This window comes from Pseudophryne corroboree, chromosome 5 (assembly GCF_028390025.1).
Source record: "Pseudophryne corroboree isolate aPseCor3 chromosome 5, aPseCor3.hap2, whole genome shotgun sequence".
Taxonomy (NCBI): Eukaryota; Metazoa; Chordata; class Amphibia; order Anura; family Myobatrachidae; genus Pseudophryne; species Pseudophryne corroboree.
Window position 1 is genome coordinate 824,659,604 of NC_086448.1, and position 26,704 is coordinate 824,686,307.

The following is a 26,704-nucleotide window of genomic DNA, read 5'->3' on the forward strand; positions in this document are numbered from 1 at the left end:
ACACACAACCTGTGCCCCCATCACCTGACCCAGTCACCATGCTGGTCCCTTACACACAATCTGTGCCCCCATCACCTGACCCAGTCATCATGCAGGTCCCTTACACACATCCTGTGCCCCCATCACCTGACCCAGGCACCATGCAGGTCTCTTACACACACAACCTGTGCCCCCATCACCTGACCCAGTCACCATGCAGGTCTCTTACACACACAACCTGTGCCCCCATCACCTGACCCAGTCACCATGCAGGTCTCTTACACACAGCCTGTGCCCCCCCATCACCTGACCCAGTCACCATGCAGGTCCCTTACACACATCCTGTGCCCCCATCACCTGACCCAGGCACCATGCAGGTCTCTTACACACAACCTGTGCCCCCATCACCTGACCCAGTCACCATGCAGGTCCCTTACACACATCCTGTGCCCCCATCACCTGACCCAGTCACCATGCAGGTCCCTTACACACAGCCTGTGCCTCCATCACCTGACCCAGGCACCCTGCAGGTCTCTTACACACAACCTGTGCCCCCATCACCTGACCCAGTCACGATGCAGGTCTCTTACACACATCCTGTGCCCCCATCACCTGACCCAGGCACCATGCAGGTCTCTTACACACATCCTGTGCCTCCATCACCTGACCCAGGCACCATGCAGGTCTCTTACACACAACCTGTGCCCCCATCACCTGGCCCAGTCACCATGCAGGTCTCTTACACACATCATGTGCCCCCATCACCTGACCCAGGCACCATGCAGGTCTCTTACACACAACCTGTGCCCCCATCACCTGACCCAGTCACCATGCAGGTCTCTTACACACATCCTGTGCCTCCATCACCTGACCCAGGCACCATGCAGGTCTCTTACACACACACAACCTGTGCCCCCATCACCTGACCCAGTCACCATGCAGGTCCCTTACACACATCCTGTGCCCCCATCACCTGACCCAGTCACCATGCAGGTCTCTTACACACATCCTGTGCCTCCATCACCTGACCCAGTCACCATGCAGATCTCTTACACACATCCTGTGCCCCCATCACCTGACCCAGGCACCATGCAGGTCTCTTACACACATCCTGTGCCCCCATCACCTGACCCAGTCACCATGCAGGTCTCTTACACACACCCTGTGCCCCCATCACCTGACCCAGGCACCATGCAGGTCTCTTACACACACACACAACCTGTGCCCCCATCACCTGACCCAGGCACCATGCAGGTCTCTTACACACATCCTGTGCCTCCATCACCTGACCCAGTCACCATGCAGGTCTCTTACACACATCCTGTGCCCCCATCACCTGACCCAGGCACCATGCAGGTCCCTTACACACATCCTGTGCCCCCATCACCTGACCCAGGCACCATGCAGGTCTCTTACACACATCCTGTGCCCCCATCACCTGACCCAGTCACCATGCAGGTCTCTTACACACACCCTGTGCCCCCATCACCTGACCCAGGCACCATGCAGGTCTCTTACACACACACAACCTGTGCCCCCATCACCTGACCCAGGCACCATGCAGGTCTCTTACACACATCCTGTGCCTCCATCACCTGACCCAGTCACCATGCAGGTCTCTTACACACATCCTGTGCCCCCATCACCTGACCCAGGCACCATGCAGGTCCCTTACACACATCCTGTGCCCCCATCACCTGACCCAGTCACCATGCAGGTCCCTTACACACATCCTGTGCCCCCATCACCTGACCCAGTCACCATGCAGGTCTCTTACCTGCACCATCTGACAGTGAGCAGGTCTCATAGATACAGACATGAAATACAGGAGGATCTGCAGATGTGTGGAGAAGACCCTGTGATGCTGATCCCACGCCATCTTCCATGCACTGTGCTCTGCCTCTTCCTCTCTCTCCCGGTCACCTGGATGACAGGCCAGCTGACTGATTGCCCCCTAGCCCCAGCCCACTGCCCCTGAGCCTGTGTGTCCTCCTGCAGCTCCCTGCTCCTACTGTCACAGCCATACAGCAGGATGCTTCCCTGGGGGATAATTAATTAATGAGGCTGGTGTCATTTACACAGAGTGCTGGTGAGCAGGGGGTGGGGAGCAATCCTGGGACATGCAGGAGATGTTCCCTCCATTCTGCACTGGAGAAATCTGCTTTTCTCTTACACTTGTGTAACTTTGTCTGGAGGACTGACCTGAGACGTGAGAGAACAGGTTACACATAGGAACTGCTTCCAGTATCTCTCTGCATAATATTATATTACACCATGCTCCGTGTCTGATAGTGTAGGGTTAATGTCTCTCTGGAACTATTGTACAGTCTGAGGATAAAACACATTATCATCTCCCATTACGTATATACTGTAGCGCCAGCACAGTGCAGGAACGAAGAGTTAGAAATGTATAATAAAAGAAAGCCTTTAGTACAGAGGTTTATCCATGCTTGGCCACAGGTGACTTAATTAGCACGTCAGTCAATTTGATTTAACCATCTGTGCTAAACCATAGATATACCTAACACCTGGACTGTTGGGGTGGCTTGAGAACCGCGTTTGAGAACCTCTGCTTTAGTATAATCCAGTGGTTGTCAACTCCAGTCCAAGTCAGGTTTTGAGAATTGTCTGTGGAAGCAGGTGGGATAATTACTGACCCAACAAACTAGATCAACTCACCTGTGTATGAGTGATGAAATCCAGAAAACATGACCAGCTGGGGATACTTGAGCACTGGAATTAAGAGCCCCTGGTATAATCAATAGAATGTATCATTTTGATTAATTGTGAATATATTTATTACAGTTCAGGCTGAAGGGAATTATTTGCGTAAGGCCTAGAGCATGCATTATTGTGCACAGGAGATCTTGGACAAGACGTGAGCGTTTATCATTAACCCATGCATTGAAATCCCACAGGATTTAGTACATTTTCCTGGATACACCAGGAAAGAGCAGCAGTATATATACCTGGTTTACTCCTAGAGCACAGGTTCACAAACGCAATCCTCAAGATATCCAAATGGTCCATCTTTTAAGGATAATAACCCAGCTTGGGCACAGGTGTCTTAAAAAGTACCTCAATCAATTTGATATATTCATCTGTGCTCAGTCATGGATATCCTTAAAACCTGGACTGTTAGGGTCCCTGGAGCACTGTGTTTGGGAACCTCTTTCCTAGAGTGAAGACTCATAAGTGTCAGGAGATATGGCTGCAAAGTCATAGCAGTAAATACATCTTGTCACCCCTGTCTGTCTGCCCCTCCCCTTTAGAATGTAAGCTCTCACAAGCAGGACCCTCTTCTCTCATGTGCTTTTACGTCTCTTATCTATCATCTACCCCATACTCCCTACAATAGTGCCTAACTCTCAGTTAGGGTAAGGGTCATGGCCGCTGATACAGCTATGTGTATATACCATGTACCTGTCCTGCATTGTCTTGTACCGTAAATCGCTGTTTTCTTGTTTTGCTCATTGGTTATTCTTATTATACCTTATTTATATGGCGCCATAAGTGGTCTGCAGCGCTTTACAAAGTACATAAACAGAAGCAGTACGAACAAAACAAGAAAATGTTGACTTATAGGGGGTCATTCCGAGTTGATCGCTAGCTGCCGTTGTTCGCTGCGTAGCGATCAGTGAAAAAATGGCTAATCTGCGCATTCGTATGGTCCGCAATGCGCATGCACGTCGTACGGGTGCAAAGTCTATTGTGGCTTTGCACTGGTTCTAGCGACAATTCCAATCGCACAGCCGGCCGCAAGGAGATTGACATGAAGGGGGTGTTTCTGGGTGTCAACTGACCGTTTTCAGGGGGTGCTTAGAAAAACGCAGGCGTGGCAGAAAAAATGCAGGTGTGGCTGGGCGGGTGTGTGACGTTTAGACACCACCAGGCAGGATTAGGGTTAGGCTGCGGGTAGGGAGGGTTAGGTTGCGGGGGCGGGGAGGGTTAGACACCACTGGGAAGGGGAGGGTTAGGCTGTGGGTAGGGAGGGTTAGGTTGTGGGGGCGGGGAGGGTTAGACACCACTGGGAAGGGGAGGGTTAGGCTGTGGGTAGGGAGGGTTAGGTTGCAGGGAGGGAGGTTAGGTTTAGACACCACCGGGCAGGGTAGGGTTAGACTGTGGGTAGGGAGGGTTAGGTTGCGGGGGCGGGGAGGGTTAGACACCACTGGGAAGGGGAGGGTTAGGCTGTGGGTAGGGAGGGTTAGGTTGTGGGGGCGGGGAGGGTTAGACACCACTGGGAAGGGGAGGGTTAGGCTGTGGGTAGGGAGGGTTAGGTTGCAGGGAGGGAGGTTAGGTTTAGACACCACCGGGCAGGGTAGGGTTAGACTGTGGGTAGGGAGGGTTAGGTTGCGGGGGCGGGGAGGGTTAGACACCACTGGGAAGGGGAGGGTTAGGCTGTGGGTAGGGAGGGTTAGGTTGCAGGGAGGGGGGTTAGGTTTAGACACCACTGGGCAGGGTAGGGTTAGACTGTGGGTAGGGAGCGTTAAGGGGGTAAAGGGGAAGGTTTAGAATACTTATCTGCTAGGTGTCGGAATTCTGCACATTGGGATGCCGCTGTTAGTATTCTGACCACCAGCATTCCAAGCGCCAGGTTCCCGATACCATCCCAGTGGCTATATGAAATACATGCACTGCCAGAATGGCATCATAGATAAACCTATAGGCATAACTATAGTGGGTGCAAGAGGTGCCACCGCTATGGGGTCCAGAGGCATAGGGGGCCTGGACCCAGGTTATAAAGTTGCATACCAATTTCCCAGATTTACCTACTAAGCAATTGAGTCTAATCCCTTGCCCATTGTCAGTGAGAGGGGTGTGTAGTGGATGTTACAATGGTAGGGCAGCAATGTGTCACAATATGAACTGCTCATTGTAATGCGGAGGACACTATAATGTTGCATAAGAAGAACTGGGTCACTCTAATGTGGCATTATATGAACTGGGGACACTGTATGTCATAATGTTAATTGGCGACACTGTGTGGCATAATGTGTACTGGCCGCCCTACAATGTGACATCATGTAAACTAGGGCACTACTCTGGGGCATAAAAAGAACTAGCGTACTATTATGAGGCATAGCATTAATAACTGCTGCGGAGAGGTGTCTCTCTAGAGGCATTAGGACAGGGGCCCCTTCAATATACTGCTATGGGTTATTATATTTAGTTACCCTGTACTTGTCCTATATTGTCTTCAACTGTAAGTCACTGTTTTCCTGTTCTGATTATGTGCATATGTACTCTGTAATTGGGCGCTGCGGAACCCTTGTGGCGCCATATAAATAAAGGATAATAATAATGGGACCCACAAAGTTCTGATTACGCCCCCACACCTAGATATCCTCAATGCCCCAGACATCTGGGATGCGTGTAAAGCCTCTATCACATGGTGCTTATCTCTGAGAGACACATTGCTGATTATGGTAATTCTCCACATTCCCATTATTGGCCGGTAAGTCAGTGACTTTGATACCGAGCTCCGATCCTCTTCATCTCTGGCGTGAAGCGGCATCCTCCGTCCTCCTCTAAATGAGCTTGCACTGTGTGCTGGCAGTATCAGAGCCGGCAGCGCCAGATACCACCCGGGCATGTCAGGAGAAGTTAATTGGAAATAATAATTCAAGGAAACAGATACATGAAACAAAAAGACATAAACGATTCCTCAGACGCCATTATAATGAAACTTGCAGAAAGCGGTGATTACAGGGTGATTCAGAAAGGATACAGTGTCATACCAACACGTTATACTCTCTCCCCTTCCCGTGCATACATTCACTATCGATTCTATAGCATCCATATATAGCTGCAGTCTGCACGGATGGGGGAAAAAAGTTTTAATTCATGCGGCAAATAAATAATACAATGAATTTAAAAATAAACTATGATTACTGCATTTCTGTTGCTCCCTGATTCTGCGTCGGATTTATTTGGGACCTGGAGGTTTCACTTCACTTGTCCTGATTCACTTTAAAAAAGTTGGTGGTCTGACATCTCCCCATGCCTCCCATGGATGTAACTTTTTTGTTTGTTGAAACAAAGTTGCTGCCAAACTAGTACGTAAGTATCCCCAGCATGCAGTGTCGGACTGGGGTATGAAGGGCCCTCTGCGGCACTCTCCGCTCCGTCGTGTGTGGTCATCAGACCGTGTGTGCGCAGTAGTGCGTCCAGCTCCCAAAGCAGAGGAGAGAGAATTAGCGATCACTTCACTTCTAACACTCCGCACTCCTTTCTGAGCCCCTGTCCCTGCGGTTGTATTGTAATACATTCCAGCGATCAATAACACTGCAACACTGCTGCTTTACCATTAAAGTAGAGATGAGCGGGTTCAGTTCTCCGAGATCCGAACCCCCCCGAACGTCACCTATTTTACACGGTTCCGAAGCAGCCTCGGATCTTCCCGCCTTGCTTGGTTAACCCGAACGCAGCCAAACGTCATCATCCCGCTGTCGGATTCTCGCGAGATTCGTATTCTATATAAAGAGCCGCGCGTCGCCGCCATTTTCACTCGTGCATTGGAGATTGAATGGAGAGGACGTAGCTACGTTCTCTCCCTGAAAAACTCCATATCTGAAAATATCTGTGCTAAGTGTGCTGCAAATATCTGTGCTCAGTGTGCTGCAAATATCTGTGCTCAGTGTGCTGCATTTTGGTGACCAACAGTATATAGTTGTACAGTACAGTAGGCCATTGCTGTATCTTGCAGCTCTGTGTCACTGCAAGTATCCATTCCATATCTGTGCTGCATTTTTGTGAGCAGTATATATAGTAGTACAGTGCAGCATTTTGGTGACCAACAGTATATATAGTTGTACAGTACAGTAGGCCATTGCTGTATCTTGCAGCTCTGTGTCACTGCAAGCAGGGCCGTAACTAGGGGGGGGGGGGCTAGGGGGGCACGTGACCTGGGCGCAGCATTCTGGGAGGCGCAGAGAGAGCAAGAGAACAGATGGCAGACCCGGCAGCAGCAGCGGTATACATAACTTGGAGCTCGCGGCTGTGAGAGGCGGACCCGCGATGGAGCTGTGACACAGATGCCGGCTTCTCCTTGGAGCACTAGTGAAGCCGCGCCTCCTGAGTCTGCCTCTCACAGCCGTGGCTGTCACTCACCACCAGTCCAAGGTTCAGGCACCGCTGCGATGTCTCAGCTCTCTGGCAGCCTGCTGAAGTCACTAGCAGGCGGCCCGGCCAGAGAAGAGGAGGCGGCCAGCAGAGTGTCAGTGCAATCTCTGCTACGCCCTGCCTCCCACCCTGCAATCTCTGCTACGCCCTCCCTCCTCTGCAAGTGACCTTTATTATATGGCGGCTGGTCCCTGCTCCAGGACCAGCCACCCGTGTGCTGCTGATGTGAACCAGGTGGCCCGCCCCCCTTCATCCACTGAGCCCACTCCATGCTGCCCTAATTTAAACTATGGATCTCCATAGTAGCACAGAGGAGCTAAGAATTAAAGACACATCATACTCAAGGTAAGCTTATGTGGAGTCAGTAAGATGTGGTAATGTTATTGTGGGGAATGGGGGCTGTAGTAATAGTCATGTAGTGTAGTATATATGGTATGAAGTGTAGTATATATGGTATGTAGTGCAGCGTATAAGGGGTTACAGTGTAGTAATGTAGTACAGTGTATAGGGGTATGTAGTGTAGTGATGTAGTGCAGTGTATAGGGGTATGTAGTGTAGTGATGTAGTGCAGTGTATAGGGGTATGTAGTGTAGTGATGTAGTGCAGTGTGGCACATAGGGGGATATTTGTGATGTAGTATAGTGATGTAGTGTAATGATGCAGTGCAGTTACGTCATGCAATGTATGGGGACAAACAGGGCATGAAGTGGAAGACGCTGTTAGGGAGGCCATGTGACAGAAGTTAGGCACATCTGGGGCACACAGTGGACATGTGGGGAACACGCTGCTGTGTGCCATATGACAGATGCGTAGGGCATTTGGGGCACACAGGGGGGGGGCAACATAGTCTAATAGTATCCACTTTTTTCTAAATATATGGTCATTTAGTGTGTGTGTGTGTGTGTGTGTGTGTGTGTGTGTGTGTGTGTGTGTGTGTGTGTGTGTGTGTGTGTGTGTGTGTGGTGCATTGGGTGGGCGCCAAATTGCAGCCTTGCCCCGGGAAATCCTAGTTTCGGCCCTGCTGCAAGTATCCATTCCCTATCTGTGCTGCATTTTTGTGAGCAGTATATATAGTAGTACAGTGCAGCATTTTGGTGACCAACAGTATATAGTTGTACAGTACAGTAGGCCATTGCTGTATCTTGCAGCTCTGTGTCACTGCAAGTATCCATTCCATATCTGTGCTGCATTTTTGTGAGCAGTATATATAGTAGTACAGTGCAGCATTTTGGTGACCAACAGTATATAGTTGTACAGTACAGTAGGCCATTGCTATTGATATAATAATATTACTGGCATATAATTCCACATATTAAAAAATGGAGAACAAAAATGTGGAGGGTGAAATAGGGAAAGATCAAGATCCACTTCCACCTAGTGCTGAAGCTGCTGCCACTAGTCATGGCAGAGACGATTCAATGCCATCAACGTCGTCTGCCAAGGCCAATGCCCAATGTCATAGTAGAGAGCATGTAAAATCCAAAAAATTAAAGTTCAGTAAAATGACCCAAAAATCTAAATTAAAAGCGTCTGAGGAGTAGCGTAAACTTGCCAATATGCCATTTACGACACGGAGTGGCAAGGAACGGCTGAGGCCCTGGCCTATGTTCATGGCTAGTGGTTTAGCTTCACATGAGGATGGAAGCACTCAGCCTCTCGCTAGAAAACTGAAAAGAGTTAAGATGGCAAAAGCACAGCAAAGAACTGTGCGTTCTTCGAAATCACAAATCCCCAAGGAGAGGCCAATTGTGTCGGTTGCGATGCCTGACCTTCCCAACACTGGACGGGAAGAGGTGGCTCCTTCCACCATTTGCACGCCCCCTGGAAGTGCTGGAAGGAGCACCCACAGTCCAGTTACTGATAGTCAAATTGAAGATGTCAGTGTTGAAGTACACCAGGATGAGGATATGGGTGTTGCTGACGCTGAGGAGGAAATTGACAAGGAGGATTCTGATGGTGAGGTGGTTTGTTTAAGTCAGGCACCCGGGGAGACGCCTGTTGTCCGTGGGAGGAATAGGGCCATGGACATGCCTGGTCAAAATACAAAAAAATCAGCTCTTCAGTGTGGAATTATTTTAACAGAAATGCAGACAACATTTGTCAAGCCGTGTGTTGCCTTTGTCAAGCTGTAATAAGTAGGGGTAAGGACGTTAACCACCTCGGAACATCCTCCCTTACACGTCACCTGCAGCGCATTCATCAGAAGTCAGTGACAAGTTCAAAAACTTTGTGTGACAGTGGAAGCAGTCCACTGACCAGTAAATCCCTTCCTCTTGTAACCAAGCTCACGCAAACCACACCACCAACTCCCTCAGTGTCAATTTCCTCCTCCTTAGACAGGAACGCCAATAGTCCTGCAGGCCATGTCACTGGCAAGTCTGACGAGTCCTCTCCTGACTGGGATTCCTCCGATGGATCCTTGAGTGTAACGCCTACTGCTGCTGGCGCTGCTGTTGTTGCTGCTGGGAGTCGATCGTCATCCCAGAGGGGAAGTCGGAAGACCACTTGTACTACTTCCAGTAAGCAATTGACTGTCCAACAGTCCTTTGCGAGGAAGATGAAATATCACAGCAGTCATCCTGTTGCAAAGCGGATAACTCAGGCCTTGGCAGCTGTGTTGGTGTTAGACGTGCGTCAGGTATCCAGCGTTAGTTCACAGGGACTTCAAGAATTTCTTGAGGTAGTGTGTCCCCGGTACTAAATACCACCTAGGTTCCACTTCTCTAGGCAGGCGATACCGAGAATGTACACAGACGTCAGAAAAAGAGTCACCAGTGTCCTAAAAAATGCAGTTGTACCCAATGTCCACTTAATCACGGACATGTGGACAAGTGGAGCAGGGCAGACTCAGGACTATATGACTGTGACAGCCCATTGGGTAGATGTATTGCCTCCCGCAGCAAGAACAGCAGCGGCGGCACCAGTAGCAGCATCTTGCAAATGCCAACTCGTTCCTAGGCAGGCTACGCTTTGTATCACCGCTTTCCATAAGAGGCACACCGCTAACAACCTCTTACGGAAACTGAGGAACATCATTGCAGAATGGCTTACCCCAAATGGACTCTCCTGGGGATTTGTGACATCGGACAACGCAAGCAATATTGTGCGTGCATTACATCTGGGCAAATTCCAGCACGTCCCATGTTTTGCACATACATTGAATTTGGTGGTGCAGAATTTTAAAAAATAAGACACGGGCGTGTAAGAGATGCTGTCGGTGGCCTGAAGAATTGCGGGCCACTTTCGGCATTCAGCCACCGCGTGCCGAAGACTGGAGCACCAGCAAACAGTCCTGAACCTGCCCTGCCATCATCTGAAGCAAGAGGTGGTAACGAGGTGGAATTCAACCCTCTATATGCTTCAGAGGATGGAGGAGCAGCAAAAGGCCATTCAAGCCTATACATCTGCCTACGATATAGGCAAAGGAGGGGGAATGCACCTGACTCAAGCGCAGTGGAGAATGATTTCAACGTTGTGCAAGGTTCTGCAACCCTTTGAACTTGCCACACGTGAAGTCAGTTCAGACACTGCCAGCCTGAGTCAGGTCATTCCCTTCATCAGGCTTTTGCAGAAGCAGCTGGAGACATTGAAGGAGGAGCTAAAACAGAGCGATTCCGCTAGGCATGTGGGACTTGTGGATGGAGCCCTTAATTCGCTTAACCAGGATTCACGGGTGGTCAATCTGTTGAAATCAGAGCACTACATTTTGGCGACCGTGCTCGATCCTAGGTTTTAAGCCTACGTTGTATCTCTCTTTCCGGTAGACACAAGTCTGCAGAGGTTCAAAGACCTGCTGGTGAGACACTAGTCAACTCAAGCGGAACGTGACCCGTCAACAGCTCCTCCTTCACATTCTCCCACAACTGGGGCTGCGAGGAAAATGCTAAGAATTCCGAGCCCACCCGCTGGCGGTGATGCAGGGCAGTCTGGAGCGAGTGCTGACATCTGGTCCGGACTGAAGGACCTGCCAACGATTACTGACATGTCGTCTATTGATTTATGGAATCATATTTATGAATATTAATATTTAATATATCATATATGGTATTTAATATATGGATATATTTTAATTAATATGCGTTTATCATATATATCTGCAAATATATTATGTCAGGCCTACAAACTAATTGGCTGATACATATATGCAGTCCTTATACATATGACTTATGAAATTATGAAATTAAGATTCCTTAAAGAGAGTTCAAGCTTGAATATTACCGCTCTTTTTATATGATTATTTATTTACAGGCAGATCAAATCGTACAGAATAAGATATACACAGTAGTGATATATATACTAATTATTATATTAAGCTATGCTATGCTTCCTTCGTTATATAACATAAAACAACATGACATAAGTTTCACAAACAGTTCAATTACTAACATAAAGTGTATACTTGCAAGTTACAAATCCTTTCCTTCTGCATCTCTCCTTCCCCTCTTCATGACTTCTTCTCTTCCTGACCGACCTTCCTTCTCCTCCTTCTCCTCCTTCCTTCTCCTAACTAAAAAGCCTGCTCCTTTTATCCCATATTTTACCAATTCAAACTATCATATTCTCATAGTTTCCAATGGAATATATAATTATAGGTTTGTCAGATTCCAAGGTGTAATAAAACAAACATTGAACTGGGCTGTCGTGTCCTGTTCACAGAGGCATGGTGTCATAAAAGTGTGGTGTCCACACTGCCTTAAGCAAGTATAGTATTGTAAAATCTGGAATGTCTTTTCATCCAAAGTTCTGTTGTATTGACAAGTTTTCCTGGGGTGGGTTACACCATGTTTTATCAATGGATGTGATCTCTTTTCATAGTAGTTAATTTATGGTCCCTAGCTTTAACCTCTACTGGACAATAGACAAACCAGTTTTATAATTGCTAAAGGTATTGCAATCTTGATTCTGATCTAAATGTACACCTGTGGATTCCAGTGTCCATTTGATTGTAAATGCATTCTTTATTATACTGTGACCTCTCTAGCCTTATTTATGGCTAGAGCAGAATAAACCTGTTCCCTACACTATTTTTTACCATCTTGCAGTAAAACACAAATATACAGTATATCTATGTAAACACATACACAAACCTAATCTCTTAAATCAGCTAAACATTACCTCATACATTCAAACTTATTTCATATCTATTCCTTACTATATATATCCAGTATACTGTCCACTATGGTAACATCGCCTATTTATAATGAATTATATTTTGATTCAGACAACATCTATTGCCCTAATATTATACTAAGTGCAGACAATTACCTATAAGGCAACAGTCGCCCCCTTGTGGCAATGAGAAATTATTTTGATTGGCCACACATTAAACTAGCGTAATTGCTTCCAAATACATTTCAAAATATTACTTCAAACATAACTTTCGTTGTAACCATAATATATACCATAAGTGTAATAATAATAACCATTATGATTTTAAAAATCTCTAAAAATTCTTAGCTTACCTAACCTTATTCTACTTTTTAACTAAAGCAGACAAGACTGAGGTTTTTATTCAGTATTCATGAGGAAAACTAATTTCTACAGACATTTGAAATACCATAGCCCAATTGTAGACCTTTTTTTTCTGTATCTGGATCAGTACGTTTGGACATTTTTGCTGTTCTTGGCTGTAGCAATTTACTGGGATAAGACTGTCATCTGCGTGGTTTGCTTGCAATTGGAGACGCCTTGTGTTTGCATTATGGAGGCAGTTGAAGTAGAATTCTTCATAGCAGCTGCTCCTTTGCTTGCCATTTCGCTGTTTGAGGCAGAGGGCTGTGTACGTCGAGTGCTGTGTCTTGAACATTCAGTACTTGTGACGACCCTCAGTAATGGTCTTTAGCCTTGTGCGTCCTTTAAATGTTTTTCCAATGCCGCAGTTGTGACAAGTGTCCATATTGCTTTTGCACAAACAGGTTGTGATTTTGAATAGAACAGGCATATATGAAACAGTCTTTTTTTTCTTTCTTTCTTTCTTTCTTTCTTTCTTTCTTTCTTTCTTTCTTTCTTTCTTTCTTTCCTTGCTTGTTAATAGTAGGTCTTAATTGTCTTCGGGCAATAGTACCACAAATGGCTGTGAGTAGTACACCTACTCTGTTTACTGTATTTCCTCACTGAATAAATTACCATGCAGTCTTAAGTCTCCTTATTCTACCTTGAACCTATTTATACATCTCAATCTTAAATAACCCTATACCAGTTTAACCCATATAAAGGCGTTTTCTATCCTACCTATATTTTGACTAATAATTATTTAAAATGCTTTTGATGTGTATATAGTAACATCCTATCAATGCAATAAATGAATACAATTTTGCTTCAAACAGATATTAAATATCATTTAGGAATGGATTTGACTAAATCTAATTCCATCCAGCATTATGTTATATGCAGCCATGTGCATATACAGTGACCCTGTTATGCTACAATTAATTCTCTTAGACTTGTTACAGTCTGTATTAAGAGAATTATTCATCCCACTTAATAATCTCGGCCCAATTTGTTATAACACGGTATACCATCCTGTATTAGATATTGAATTACTTTTGAAGCTTTTACGAAGGAAGCATAGGTAGTATCTACTGTGTAATATAAACAAAAAACATAAAATATTTACAAGGTATATAATACAATGATATAAAAAATATGTATATATATCATACAAATGTTTACATATATTTGATTAAGGTATATGAAGGGATGAGACAGTTCTGAATAATCACAGTGATGAGATGTGCTGTACACTGTTGTGGGGGTGTACATGTAGTTTGAAAGACAAGTAATGATTACTTGTGATGAAAGGGTTAATGAAAACCTTCCCCTTTCTTGTGAAACTGGAAAACTCCTTGAGGATTTGTCCATATATCAGTCTTTAGGGATGCTATGTAGATTTTGCTGGATAGCAGCGATGAAAGGGTTAATTAAGACCTTTTCCCTTGTAAATTGGAGTCTTTTTGGAGTCTTGCACCATTCTGTATACAGGTTGCCAGGATTACTATGAATCAAACAAAAAGACATACAATGAATATCACAGATATTTATACAGTGATTTAACATAGCTTGCTATGCATTCTGTCCTATCTGCTGCATGTTATCAGGTACAGAATTTACAAATGTGACTTTAAAGATTGAATAACAAACAATTGTTTCTGGCCTGTGCCAATCTTTCCTGTCACATTGTGTGTCAATGACAGCACAATTGTCGCTGCAGATATGATGCAGGTTTAATTTGGAAACTGTGGCTGTTTGAACATCAAAGCAAACAATGGCTACATTGGATCTAACAAGTAAAGGAATGATACTACCGTATTCACTTGTGACCATACTCCCTTGTGACGCAGCCTGGTCCCAGACTGTCTCCAACCATAGCGTTTGCTGCTTGGCATGGCTTCTTGGTCTTGAAGCATCTTGTATTTCCTGAAAAATATTCTTGTGGGGAGAGAAACTTGTTAGACTTTGCCAAATATGTATTGCAGGTCCCAGGGCTTTCTGTCTTTCCACACCTGTAATAAAATGGTTATGGCACCAGGGCATAAATACATTCTCATCCTGGTGATACTTTGTGTCATTGTTAATTGGTGTGTGGTTTGCAGAATGACACTCTGCATGTGGTCTCTCTGAGAGCATGCAAACATTTGCACCATCACTAGATGTCTCTGAGTGTTGTGTGGGGGTTACATAAGTTTGGGAACTTTGTTTGTAAACATGCATTCCTGAATTAATTTCATGGATTTTCCCTTTAAACATGTTTCCAGGTGAATACATTTCAAGGTTTGCAACTCTGGTTGCCATGGGAGTTTTCACCATGGGGAACTTCTCCACCCCTGTGTGCACTGTACTGCAGCTATCAGTGTTTAAATCTGCTGACAATTCACCTTTGCCTAAGGGCATAACAAATTCTTCATTTACATTGGGAACTCTGAGAGTGTATTCAGCAGAATACTCATAATCTGAGTTACAATAATCTTCCCCTTTAGTAGAAACAGTATAGGGGACATCTCCTATTGCTGCTACCTCCTTTACATTAATGTGCTGTCTGATGATAGACACATCCGGCACATTGCTACTTTCTTCATTTACCAAAGAGGCTGTTCTGCTTGTGGTCTGTGTGACCATAACAGACTCCATGCGCTGCACATTGATGCAGTCCTGCAACATGTAACTTTTATTCATTTTAGGATCTTGACTGATTAAGTCATTTCTGAATCCTGTAGACAGTGTCTCACATACTACACTATTTCTGTTAGGTGTTTCCATAACCTCAGCTTGCTTGCTGGATGTTATCTCTTCATGAGAGATCTTGACAATTTGATTACAAACTGGCAGACTTTTTGCTTTTGACTTAATCTTTTTCTGTTTATTTTCCTGTTTAAGGGACTTAAATAATGAATGCATTTTTGCATTAATGGTCAGGCACGCCTTACGAAGACGTGAACCTGATTCTTCTTTACATTTCTGTTTGGCTTCTAAAGCCGCAGTTCTGCGCATTTTTCCGAATGCTGCTGCAACTTTTTGCATATTTAACATTGCAATGCTAAATTTATATATTCTTTGTTTTTAGTACTGAAGGTATCCTCTCCTTAAGATTGACCGGTGTCTTAAGGTTAAACTCTAATACCTGGTACATATATTCATTTATTTGGAAATACTCATTTCCACTGTGCACATTTTCTATTCTAGGCCTTTAAATTCTTTATTCTCATTTGTAACCTATTCTACTGTGATCTTGCACTTTGCCAGCAGGCTTACAGCCATTGGTGCTGCTTCCTAATAGATATTATGTTAGTTAAAATAACGTATATTGCACTAACACATTTATCCTAGGTTATACAGAATACAAAATTGACATTACACAATGGTAATAAATTTTCATAGATACATCCCCACCGTGATTCTGCAGATTTGGTAGCCAGCTTATAGCATTTGCTACTCCTCATAAATATTATAAATCAGATAATCAGATTCAGTAATAACAAGTCCAATTCGTGGTCGCCAATATTGATTTATGGAATCATATTTATGAATATTAATATTTAATATATCATATATGGTATTTAATATATGGATATATTTTAATTAATATGCGTTTGTGGGAGGTGCGGGGGCCTGCGGGTGCGTGTGGTGGTGCCTGCTGCCGTGCAGGTGTAGACGCGGTACTCACCAGGCGCCGCTCTCTCTCACCTTCAGGTACCGGAACCTTCAACGGACCTGGAATTCTTCAGTCGGATCCGGACACGGCGATTCCCTCTTGGAGCTGACCGTCGACCGAGCTGAGGAGAGAATGGTTTACATCAAAGGGGGTATCGACCCTTCTTCCGCTGGAACAGGGGATACCCCAGGGGTGGCCGCGACTTTCACCGGTTGGGCGAATGGTCATCACCGGCACAAAGCCTCAGCCACCCAGATTTCACACACTCGCGCTTTCGCACGTAGTGTGATGAAAAGGATTCTCACGTCCGTGAGCAATCCCGACTCCGGCGCTCGGGGACAAACAAGGGACAAACGCACACGAATGCTACTCACCGTCACAAGTCTTGCACTCCGATCTTCTCCACTTACAGGTCCCTGTAAGGAGGCAAAGAGAAACAGCCGTGCAGGGCCTAACTCTACCCTAGTGTCACACCCTATACTATCTACAACGGCAGAGCCCTCAAACTAGCTCTGTGGGTGTGGTGCAACATAACTAGCACAAACCTCATAACAGCAATTTGCCCTGCACGGTAACCACACACATCGGAATACAACTTAACACGGTGTTGTCCCTTTATCTACCCGACTCAGAACACCCCGTAGTGGGGGCCGCACAGCTCACCCACCTAATTACCTCAGGGTGGCCTGGGCCTAGCGCCCAGGGCCACCTGTACTCACCTCGGGGAAAACACTGCTTCGCTGGGCCTAGCGCCCCCCTAACTGCACACAGGCCGGAGGCCTGACTTCGCCCACGGGCCTAGCGCCCGCCTAACTTGCTGCCCGTTGGGTGACCTGGGCCTTGTGCCCAGGGTCACCTTAATATTCCCTAATGGCCAAAATACACTTGGGCCTAACGCCCTCTAATGCCCCACAGGCCTAGTGCCTGGCTTGTGCCCCGGGCCTAGTGCCCGCCTAACTGGTGCCCGTTGGGTGACCTGGGCCTAATGCCCAGGGTCACCTTATCTGTACCTACTTGGCCACGGGCCAGGAGGGCCCGACTATATGCCCCCACGGGCCAGGAGGCCCGACTCAATGCCCACGGGCCGGGAGGGCCCGACTCAATGCCCACAGGCCGGGAGGGCCTGACTGTGCCCACGGGCCTATTGCCCGAACACCCGGTGGTCTAGGGAGGGGCGGGTACAGGGGCGCCTGATAAGGGCCTACCTGACCCGCTGGGAGAGGCACCAGGGGGGAGCTTCGGCAGCCCTTTGCTTCCCACCCCTGGTGACCCCTCCGGCGCTGTTCTTTAATCTTCGGCCGCTGGCCCGTCCTGGCCAGCGGCGCCGCCGTCGTCGCGCCGCGTCCAGCCGCCGCTGGACATATTCCTTTCCGAGCCCGTCTTCTTTCTTCGCGCTCTTCTGCGCGCCCGCTCTTTTCCGCTCCCGCCCGTCGTCTCTTCTGCCGCTCTTCGGCGCGGCCTTTTCTTCACGGTCCCGCCCGGCGTCTGACGTCAGATGCCGGGGGCAGGGCCTATGACGCGGCGAGCGCCGATTGGCTCGCCGCGTCCCTCTCTGATTGGCTGCCGCTCCGGGAGCCGCGATTGGCTCCCGGAGGGCGCCAAGATTCAAAAGCCTCTGGTCCGGTGCAGGGAAAAGGGTAATCCCTGCACCGGACACCCGCCGCCACGCACCCAGCGCTGGGGACAGACAAGCTGCCCCAGCGCTGTCCCCAGCTAGGGACACCACCACAGATGTGCCCACAGGGCACATCTCTACACGTTTATCATATATATCTGCAAATATATTATGTCAGGCCTACAAACTAATTGGCTGATACATATATGCAGTCCTTATACATATGACTTATGAAATTATGAAATTAAGATTCCTTAAAGAGAGTTCAAGCTTGAATATTACTGCTCTTTTTATATGATTATTTATTTACAGGCAGATCAAATCGTACAGAATAAGATATACACAGTAGTGATATATATACTAATTATTATATTAAGCTATGCTATGCTTCCTTCGTTATATAACATAAAACAACATGACATAAGTTTCACAAACAGTTCAATTACTAACATAAAGTGTATACTTGCAAGTTACAAATCCTTTCCTTCTGCATCTCTCCTTCCCCTCTTCATGACTTCTTCTCTTCCTGACCGACCTTCCTTCTCCTCCTTCTCCTCCTTCCTTCTCCTAACTAAAAAGCCTGCTCCTTTTATCCCATATTTTACCAATTCAAACTATCATATTCTCATAGTTTCCAATGGAATATATAATTATAGGTTTGTCAGATTCCAAGGTGTAATAAAACAAACATTGAACTGGGCTGTCGTGTCCTGTTCACAGAGGCATGGTGTCATAAAAGTGTGGTGTCCACACTGCCTTAAGCAAGTATAGTATTGTAAAATCTGGAATGTCTTTTCATCCAAAGTTCTGTTGTATTGACAAGTTTTCCTGGGGTGGGTTACACCATGTTTTATCAATGGATGTGATCTCTTTTCATAGTAGTTAATTTATGGTCCCTAGCTTTAACCTCTACTGGACAATAGACAAACCAGTTTTATAATTGCTAAAGGTATTGCAATCTTGATTCTGATCTAAATGTACACCTGTGGATTCCAGTGTCCATTTGATTGTAAATGCATTCTTTATTATACTGTGACCTCTCTAGCCTTATTTATGGCTAGAGCAGAATAAACCTGTTCCCTACACTATTTTTTACCATCTTGCAGTAAAACACAAATATACAGTATATCTATGTAAACACATACACAAACCTAATCTCTTAAATCAGCTAAACATTACCTCATACATTCAAACTTATTTCATATCTATTCCTTACTATATATATCCAGTATACTGTCCACTATGGTAACATCGCCTATTTATAATGAATTATATTTTGATTCAGACAACATCTATTGCCCTAATATTATACTAAGTGCAGACAATTACCTATAAGGCAACACGTCTACTGTCACTGCATATGATTCTGTCACCATTGAAAGAATGGTGGAGGATTATATGAGTGACCGCATCCAAGTAGGCACGTCACACAGTCCGTACGTATACTGGCAGGAAAAAGAGGCAATTTGGAGGCCCTTGCACAAACTGGCTTTATTCTACCTAAGTTGCCCCCCCCCCCCCCCCCCCTCCAGTGTGCACTCCGAAAGAGTGTTTAGTGCAGCCGCTCACCTTGTCAGCGATCGGCGTAGGAGGTTACTTCCACTAAATGTGGAGAAGATGATGTTCATCAAAATGAATTATAATCAATTCCTTCGTGGAGACATTCACCAGCAATTGCCTCCAGAAAGTACACAGGGACCTGAGATGGTGGATTCCAGTGGGGACGAATTAATACTCTGTGAGGAGGGGGATGTACACAGTGAAAGGGGTGAGGAATCAGAGGATGATGATGAGATGGACATCTTGCCTCTGTAGAGCCAGTTTGAGCAAGGAGAGATTGATTGCTTCTTTTTTTGGTGGGGGCCCAAACCAACCAGTCATTTCAGTCACAGTCGTGTGGCAGACCCTGTCGCTGAAATGATGGGTTCATTAAAGTGTGCATGTCCTGTTTATACAACATAAGGGTGGGTGGGAGGGCCCAAGGACAATTCCAACTTGCACCTCTTTTTTCTTTCATTTTTCTTTGCATCATGTGCTGTTTGGGGACTATTTTTTAAATCTGCCATCCTGTCTGACACTGCAGTGCCAATCCTAGATGGGCCAGGTGTTTGTGTCGGCCACTTGTGTCGCTTAGCTTAGTCACACAGCGACCTTGGTGCGCCTCTTTTTTTCTTTGCATCATGTGCTGTTTGGGGACTATTTTTTTGAAGTGCCATCCTGCCTGACACTGCAGTGCCACTCCTAGATGGGCCAGGTGTTTGTGTCGGCCACTTGTGTCGCTTAGCTTAGCCATCCAGCGACCTCGGTGCAAATTGTAGGACTAAAAATAATATTGTGAGGTGTGAGGTGTTCAGAATAGACTGGAAAAGAGTGTAAATTATGGTTATTGAGGTTAATAATACTATAGGATCAAAATGACCCCCAAATTCTATGATTTAAGCTGTTTTTGAGGGGTTTTTGAAAAAAAAACACCCGAATCCAACAAAAAAATTTCAGGGAGGTTTTGCCAAAACGCGTCCGAATCCAAAACACGGCCGCGGAACCGAATCCAAAACCAAAATACAAAACCCGAAAAATTTCCGGTGCACATCTCTACATTAAAGTATTTTTATTTTTCATTTGCACAACAATAGATCAAGAAATAAATGATTTATTATATACTGTAAGTTTGTGAGCAGAGGTGCTGAGCGAAGGGAGTCTAATTAGCCTAATCTTTGTTTTGAAGAATGTGTGTGTAGGGGAGGATTGGCTGAAAGCCGGAACAGGACCGGACCGTCTCCTTACAGCCACCTATGCTGCTGTGGAGCTCTGTGTCCCCATGTATGACACCCAGCAAATGGTGCAGGGAGATGTTGCAGCCCCTTCCTGCAGAGGGAATGGGAGCGGCACGGCAGGAACAGTCCAGACTCTGGAATGCCGAACCGGACCGGACCGGCTCCCTACAGTATACTTCCCAACATGACCTCTCCAGGAGGGACAGAATGCTCTCCTCTTGGACTTTCCTCTTACTGTATGATTGCCCTCACCTGTGTTAAACAGGTTAATGGATAAGGACGGTGTTTCAGCACAGGTGATGGCAAGCATATATTAAGAGAGAAGTCCAGGCAGGGCCGTCTTAACAGCAGTGTTGGCGCCTGGGCACAGCAATGCACTGGGGCCCTTACCCATCCTCCAGCGGTAGGGGTGGGGGGTGCTATCAGCGGCAGCTTTGATGTCCCGCTGGCGGTAGGGGGTGTTCTATCTTCCGCTCAGTATGTAGGACCTGGAGCAGTAATTTCTGCTAATTACTCCTTTACTGCTCAGATGGGGCTAAACTGTAGAAGGGGGCATTGGGCTGAATGAAGAAGCCCTGGTACATGAGTTTTAGGGTGGTAGGGGGTGTTTAATACGTAGGGGAGGGGTGGATAGTGGAGTGGGCTTAATATTTATCATTTTCCGGTGGGAACGCAGCTTGCTAGACTGCAGATATCTCAAGTTCCTGAAAGAATATTTCTTAGAATGGGATAAAACACTAGAGAGTCCCACCTTTCAGGAGGTACTGGGGACACCTATCAGGAGGTACTGGGGACACCTTTCAGGAGGTACTGGGGACTTGGGGATCAGAGTTCAGGAGCCAGAGCAATCCACCAACAAAAATCTAAAACTGCATATTAGGCGTGTGGAACTGGAGCAGGGACTAGCTGCTTGAAGGCTGATATCTCTGGTTCTGGGCATAGTAGAGACAAGCTGCCAGTGTCCACCAAGAGGGGAGAGTGCCAGCTTTTGGATTATACCCTCAGAAAAACTCAAAGTCAGACAGAACCCGAGATATCAGGCTGGGAACAGCAATTAACAGGCTTGGATAGGGACTACCGCTTTGAGGTCGGATATCTCCAGTTCCTAAGGGCCGATTTTCAAAAATCTGGTACCCCTGGAAAGAGGGGACCCTCAGCTATCAGCCTAGGGCCCGTATACTCCTGGGGCCCTTGGGCAAGAGCCCATTGAGCCCATACGAAAAGACGGCCCTGAGTCCAGGAGCAGAGCATTGTGTCCCTCCTGGAGAGGGTCATGTTGGGAGGTATGCTACAGCAACCTCTGCCGCTGTGGAGTTTTCTGTGACCATCCATGTGTATGCATGTGCGTCTGTGTGTGCATCATATGTGTCGTCTATGTGTTTCACCCTTGCAGTATAATGGTCTGATATCCTGTTCTAGATATACAATATATCAGCTAGATGCATCATCACTTGAAAAGTGATAAAATGGAGAGAGATAAAGTACCAACCAATCAGGTCCTAACTATCATGTCACAGGTTGTGTCTGAAAAATAACAGTTAGGAGCTGATTGGCTGTTACTTTATCACTCTCCATTTTATCACTTTCCAAGCGATGATGCATCTAGCCATATATATAGATCAGGGCCGAAACTAGGATTTTCAGCACCCGGGGCAAGGCAGTAGTTTATATATATATATAAAACCGACCAAAATGCCCGGCTTTCCCAGTAATGCAGACGGGTACCTCCATAAACGTAAACACATACTCTCCTGGGATGCGGCACTCCTGGCGGCTTCAAATAAGAAACTTCAAACAGGCATGCCTGTATATATATATATATATATATATATATATATATATGCACATACATAATCCTGACGAAGGGGGAAACCCCAAAACGTTGATCTGCACCATTACAAGTTTTGCTGCTCTATAAGACTCCGAGTGCCGCCTCATTATTCTTTTATGGTTCTATGCAAAGGGTTTGTACCCCCGGAGGAAGGCACCTGAGCAAGCCAGCCCCATAGCAGGGGCAGTGCGTGTATATATATATATATATATATATATATAAAAAGAATAAATCACTACAGTATATATATACACATATATATATATATACCATATATATATATATATATATATATATAAATAAAAAAAATCTCTCTCCACTCACCGCTGTAGATCAATCCTTAGCCGCGGTGCAGTGAGTGAGGCCAGTGTCTGGGGCTTGCAGCAGGTGCCGGAGGTCAGAGGGGCGGCAGGTGACGGTGCGCGCACAGCCGCATCTCCGTCCACCGAAAACAGCGGCCGCCAGGCGGTAAAGATGCGGGCGGGGGGGGGGGGGGGCTTGCAGGAGGCGCACTCGGTGGGCGGACAGAGGGAGACTGGAGACGCAGCTGCGGTGGGTCCATGACACCGCCATTCGCGGCTGCGGGTGACAATCACAGGGGGTGAGGGAGCAGCTATCAGGGAGCCAGGCAGAGTTCCCCACGCCCCCTCGACTCCCGCGCCCGGGGCACGTGACCCCTTAGCCCCCCCCCCCCCCTAGTTGCAGCTCTGTATAATTACACTACTATCGATGGTGTAGGGCTGGGACGTGGAGAGTGGTAAATGGCTCAGGAGGCACTGCCTAGTACCAGAGCCAGATTCACACACACACACACACACACACACACACACACACACACTACCTACACCTGTGTTATATGGCCATTGTCAACAGTCCAAACAAAATCTATTAAATTTTAACTGATTACAAGGTTTTATATTTGCAAGCGAGGTTATTCTTAGAACGTTCTTATTGTGGACATTAGCTGGGAAACCAGTGACCTGAACACTTCCAGTCCCAGCACTAGGTGGCGCCATGTGCACATATGAGAAGCCTTTATGCCTTAGTACGGATGGTGGTCAATAGGTTGACATGAGTTTTTCACACTTTTTTTTTCTTTTTTGACTTTGTTCATACTTAATGGTCCACGTGGACTACAATTGGGGACGGTAACCTTGCCCGAAGCATGGCGAGTGCAGCGAGCACTAATTGGGGTTTACGGTCACTTTCAGAAGAAAACAACACCAAAAAAAGTATAAATCTCATGTCGACCTAATGAACCACACCCCATTAGTAGACATACTGTATAGTACACATGACAGCTCCTAATTACATTGTAGCAGAGAGCAAGTCCCAGGCATTATCACATTAAAGTGTTACGTGTGTGCACCATGGTGGTCATTCCGAGTTGATCCAGCTACGATCATCTTCCCTGACATGCGGGGGGACACCCAGCACAGGGCTAGTCCGCCCTGCATGTCAGTCTAGCACCCCCCCCCTCCGTACAAATATAAAAGCATCGCACAGCGGCGATGCTTTTGCATTTCTGGAGTAACTCCCGGCCAGCCGAGAGTTGTTTGTCGTTGCCGCTGGCCGCAGCGGCTGCGTGAGACGTCACGCATCTGCCGCAGCCAACCCCCCCAACGGTCCGGCCATGCCTGCGTTGGCCGGTCTGCTCCCCCTAAACGGCGGCTTGACGCCGACGTCCAGCCCCCTCCCGCCCAGAGACCGCCTCTGTCTCAGAGGCAATCGCTAGGCAACGACGACTGCCATGCGCCGGCGCACTGTGGCACTGGCACATGCGCAGTTCCGACCCGATCGCTGCGCTGCGACAAACTGCAGCAAGCGATCGGGTTTGAATGACCCCCCATGTGTAAGATCCGGATAAGCTGAAGCTATATCCAGACACTGTATACTTGGGATTGGATACATTCAGTAGCTCTATTAGTCCAAATCGACAGAAGAAGCTTTGTGGCGGAACAGGTCATCTCTCTGGGGTGCAAAGTTCCAGCGACACAAACTTCAATGTGCTGTAATCGTGTAAGTGTGAATTTATTGTCTGTGAAAAGAGCTGTATCTATTTAAACCTAGAATTCATCCCAATTGCTGATATATTTCTAAGCTTTAAGCTGTGAAAGGTTTGGTATGATTTGTCAGCAGTCAAAAAGTTGACAGTGTAATTTCGAATACCGACACAGTATTAATGCTATTTAAAGTATTTTAACTGTGTCAGCATTATAATATTAAAACGGTGCTTTACAATGTTTAAAGTTATAATGCTGACACATTTACAATGCTTCATATTACATTACTGCCATGTCGGCATTCACTGGTCAGCATTACACTAACGACATCCTGTCTGTTGATGAATTACTGTAGCTGCCTCCCACTCTGGGAGCTGCATAGAGTGTGTGACATCACGCTGTATAATACACAGCTGAGAGTCTTTGTGTAGAGATATTATTCAAACGTTTTGGTTATTCCAAAATGTGGAACAAGGAATCATTGATCTGATTCTTCTTTGGATTCTTGTACAAGTGTTAATTACAATGGGGCCACAAGATGGCGATGGATTCCTTAATGAACATACTGTGATATGCTGGTATAATCGCCAGCAAGGGTCTTGGTTAATGAGTTTGCCTGTCCAATAAACATTCTCATTCTGCAAAATACAGTGGTGTGACAATTAACTGGGGCAAAGTTTTGTTTTGGCTGTGTTTTGTCGTCCTCTTGGGAGATGACGCACACCCTGTCCCTGCGGGTCAAGGGTACATTATACTTCTGCAAGTTTGCCACCAGAATCTTCTTCCTTGTGATTTTTACTCCCTTAATATAGTTAAAATTAATCATCTTGTTGGCGCTGCACCAGGTTGTGTCCAATCCCGAGGACCTCACTAAATCATCCAATCAGAAGTATCGACAGACGGTGTAAGTAATGACATCACCAGACCATTGCCAACAATCACTCGCGCCACTCTCTGTGGGGGTCATTCCGACCCGTTCTCACGCAGCGGTTCTTCACTGCGGTGCGAACGGGTCGGGACTGCGGCTGTGCGGCTCCCGCAATGCGCACATGCGTCATTGCGCGGCGACCACCAGCGACGACGCCAGCGCAGAAAGTCATCCCAGCGGCGATAGCATGAAGACTGGCAGGCGGGAGGCGTTCCGGGGCGTCAACTGTCCGTTTTCAAGGCGTGGTGAGGCAAACGCAGGCGGATCCAGGCGTTTGGAGGGCTGATGTCTGACGTCAATCCCGGGACCTTTGTCGCTGGATCCGTCGCACAGGGTAAGTAACTCTTACCCTAGTCTTGTTTTGCAGGAAACTTTTTTAGCATAGCAGGGCGAGCAACTCGGAATGACCCCCTATATCCGGACAAAAAAAGCACAATAACTTGCTTTGCCCCCCATTAATTGACAGACCAGGGTATAATATGGAGTGTGATATAGGCTGGCACCCACCAGAACATGGCCCTGGCAGCTCCAAAGTAGAGATGAGAGGGATTGCAGTGACAGCAAGGGGCTCATTTTTTAACAGGTGATAAAACTCGCTGCCTGTGATAAGTGGTGCCCCAGCCAATCAGCTCCCAATTGTCATTTCTCTGACGTCCTAGTGGATGCTGGGAACTCCGTAAGGACCATGGGGAATAGCGGCTCCGCAGGAGACTGGGCACAAAAGTAAAAGCTTTCTGACTAGCTGGTGTGCACTGGCTCCTCCCCCTATGACCCTCCTCCAAGCCTCAGTTAGATTTTTGTGCCCGGCCGAGAAGGGTGCATGCTAGGTAGCTCTCCAGAGCTGCTTAGAGTAAAAGTTTTAAATAGGTTTTTTTATTTTCAGTGAGACCTGCTGGCAACAGGCTCACTGCATCGTGGGACTAAGGGGAGAAGAAGCGAACTCACCTGCATGCAGAGTGGATTGGGCTTCTTAGCTACTGGACATTAGCTCCAGAGGGACGATCACAGGTTCAGCCTGGATGGGTCCCGGAGCCGCGCCGCCGGCCCCCTTACAGAGCCAGAAGAGCGAAGAGGTCCGGAAAAATCGGCGGCAGAAGACGTTCCTGTCTTCAATAAGGTAGCGCACAGCACTGCAGCTGTGCGCCATTGCTCTCAGCACACTTCACACTCCGGTCACTGAGGGTGCAGGGCGCTGGGGGGGAGCGCCCTGAGACGCAATAAAACATGTTTTAAACCTTATATGGCTAAAGAAATGCATCACATATAGCTCCTGGGCTATATGGATGCATTTAACCCCTGCCAGT

The 26,704-nt window shown here is 46.8% G+C and overlaps 1 protein-coding gene across 1 annotated transcript in view; it reads right to left on the bottom strand.

The window, feature by feature from the left end:
* The window catches only part of TMIE (transmembrane inner ear), a 265,362-nt gene extending 263,026 nt beyond the window's left edge, over positions 1 to 2,336 (bottom strand). Inside the window, exon 1 of the mRNA XM_063924516.1 lies at positions 1,757 to 2,336. Within this exon, the coding sequence (XP_063780586.1) occupies positions 1,757 to 1,858 (102 nt within the window). The 5' untranslated portion in view covers positions 1,859 to 2,336. The remainder of the gene's footprint in view (positions 1 to 1,756) is intronic.
* Positions 2,337 to 26,704: the final 24,368 nt, after the last annotated feature.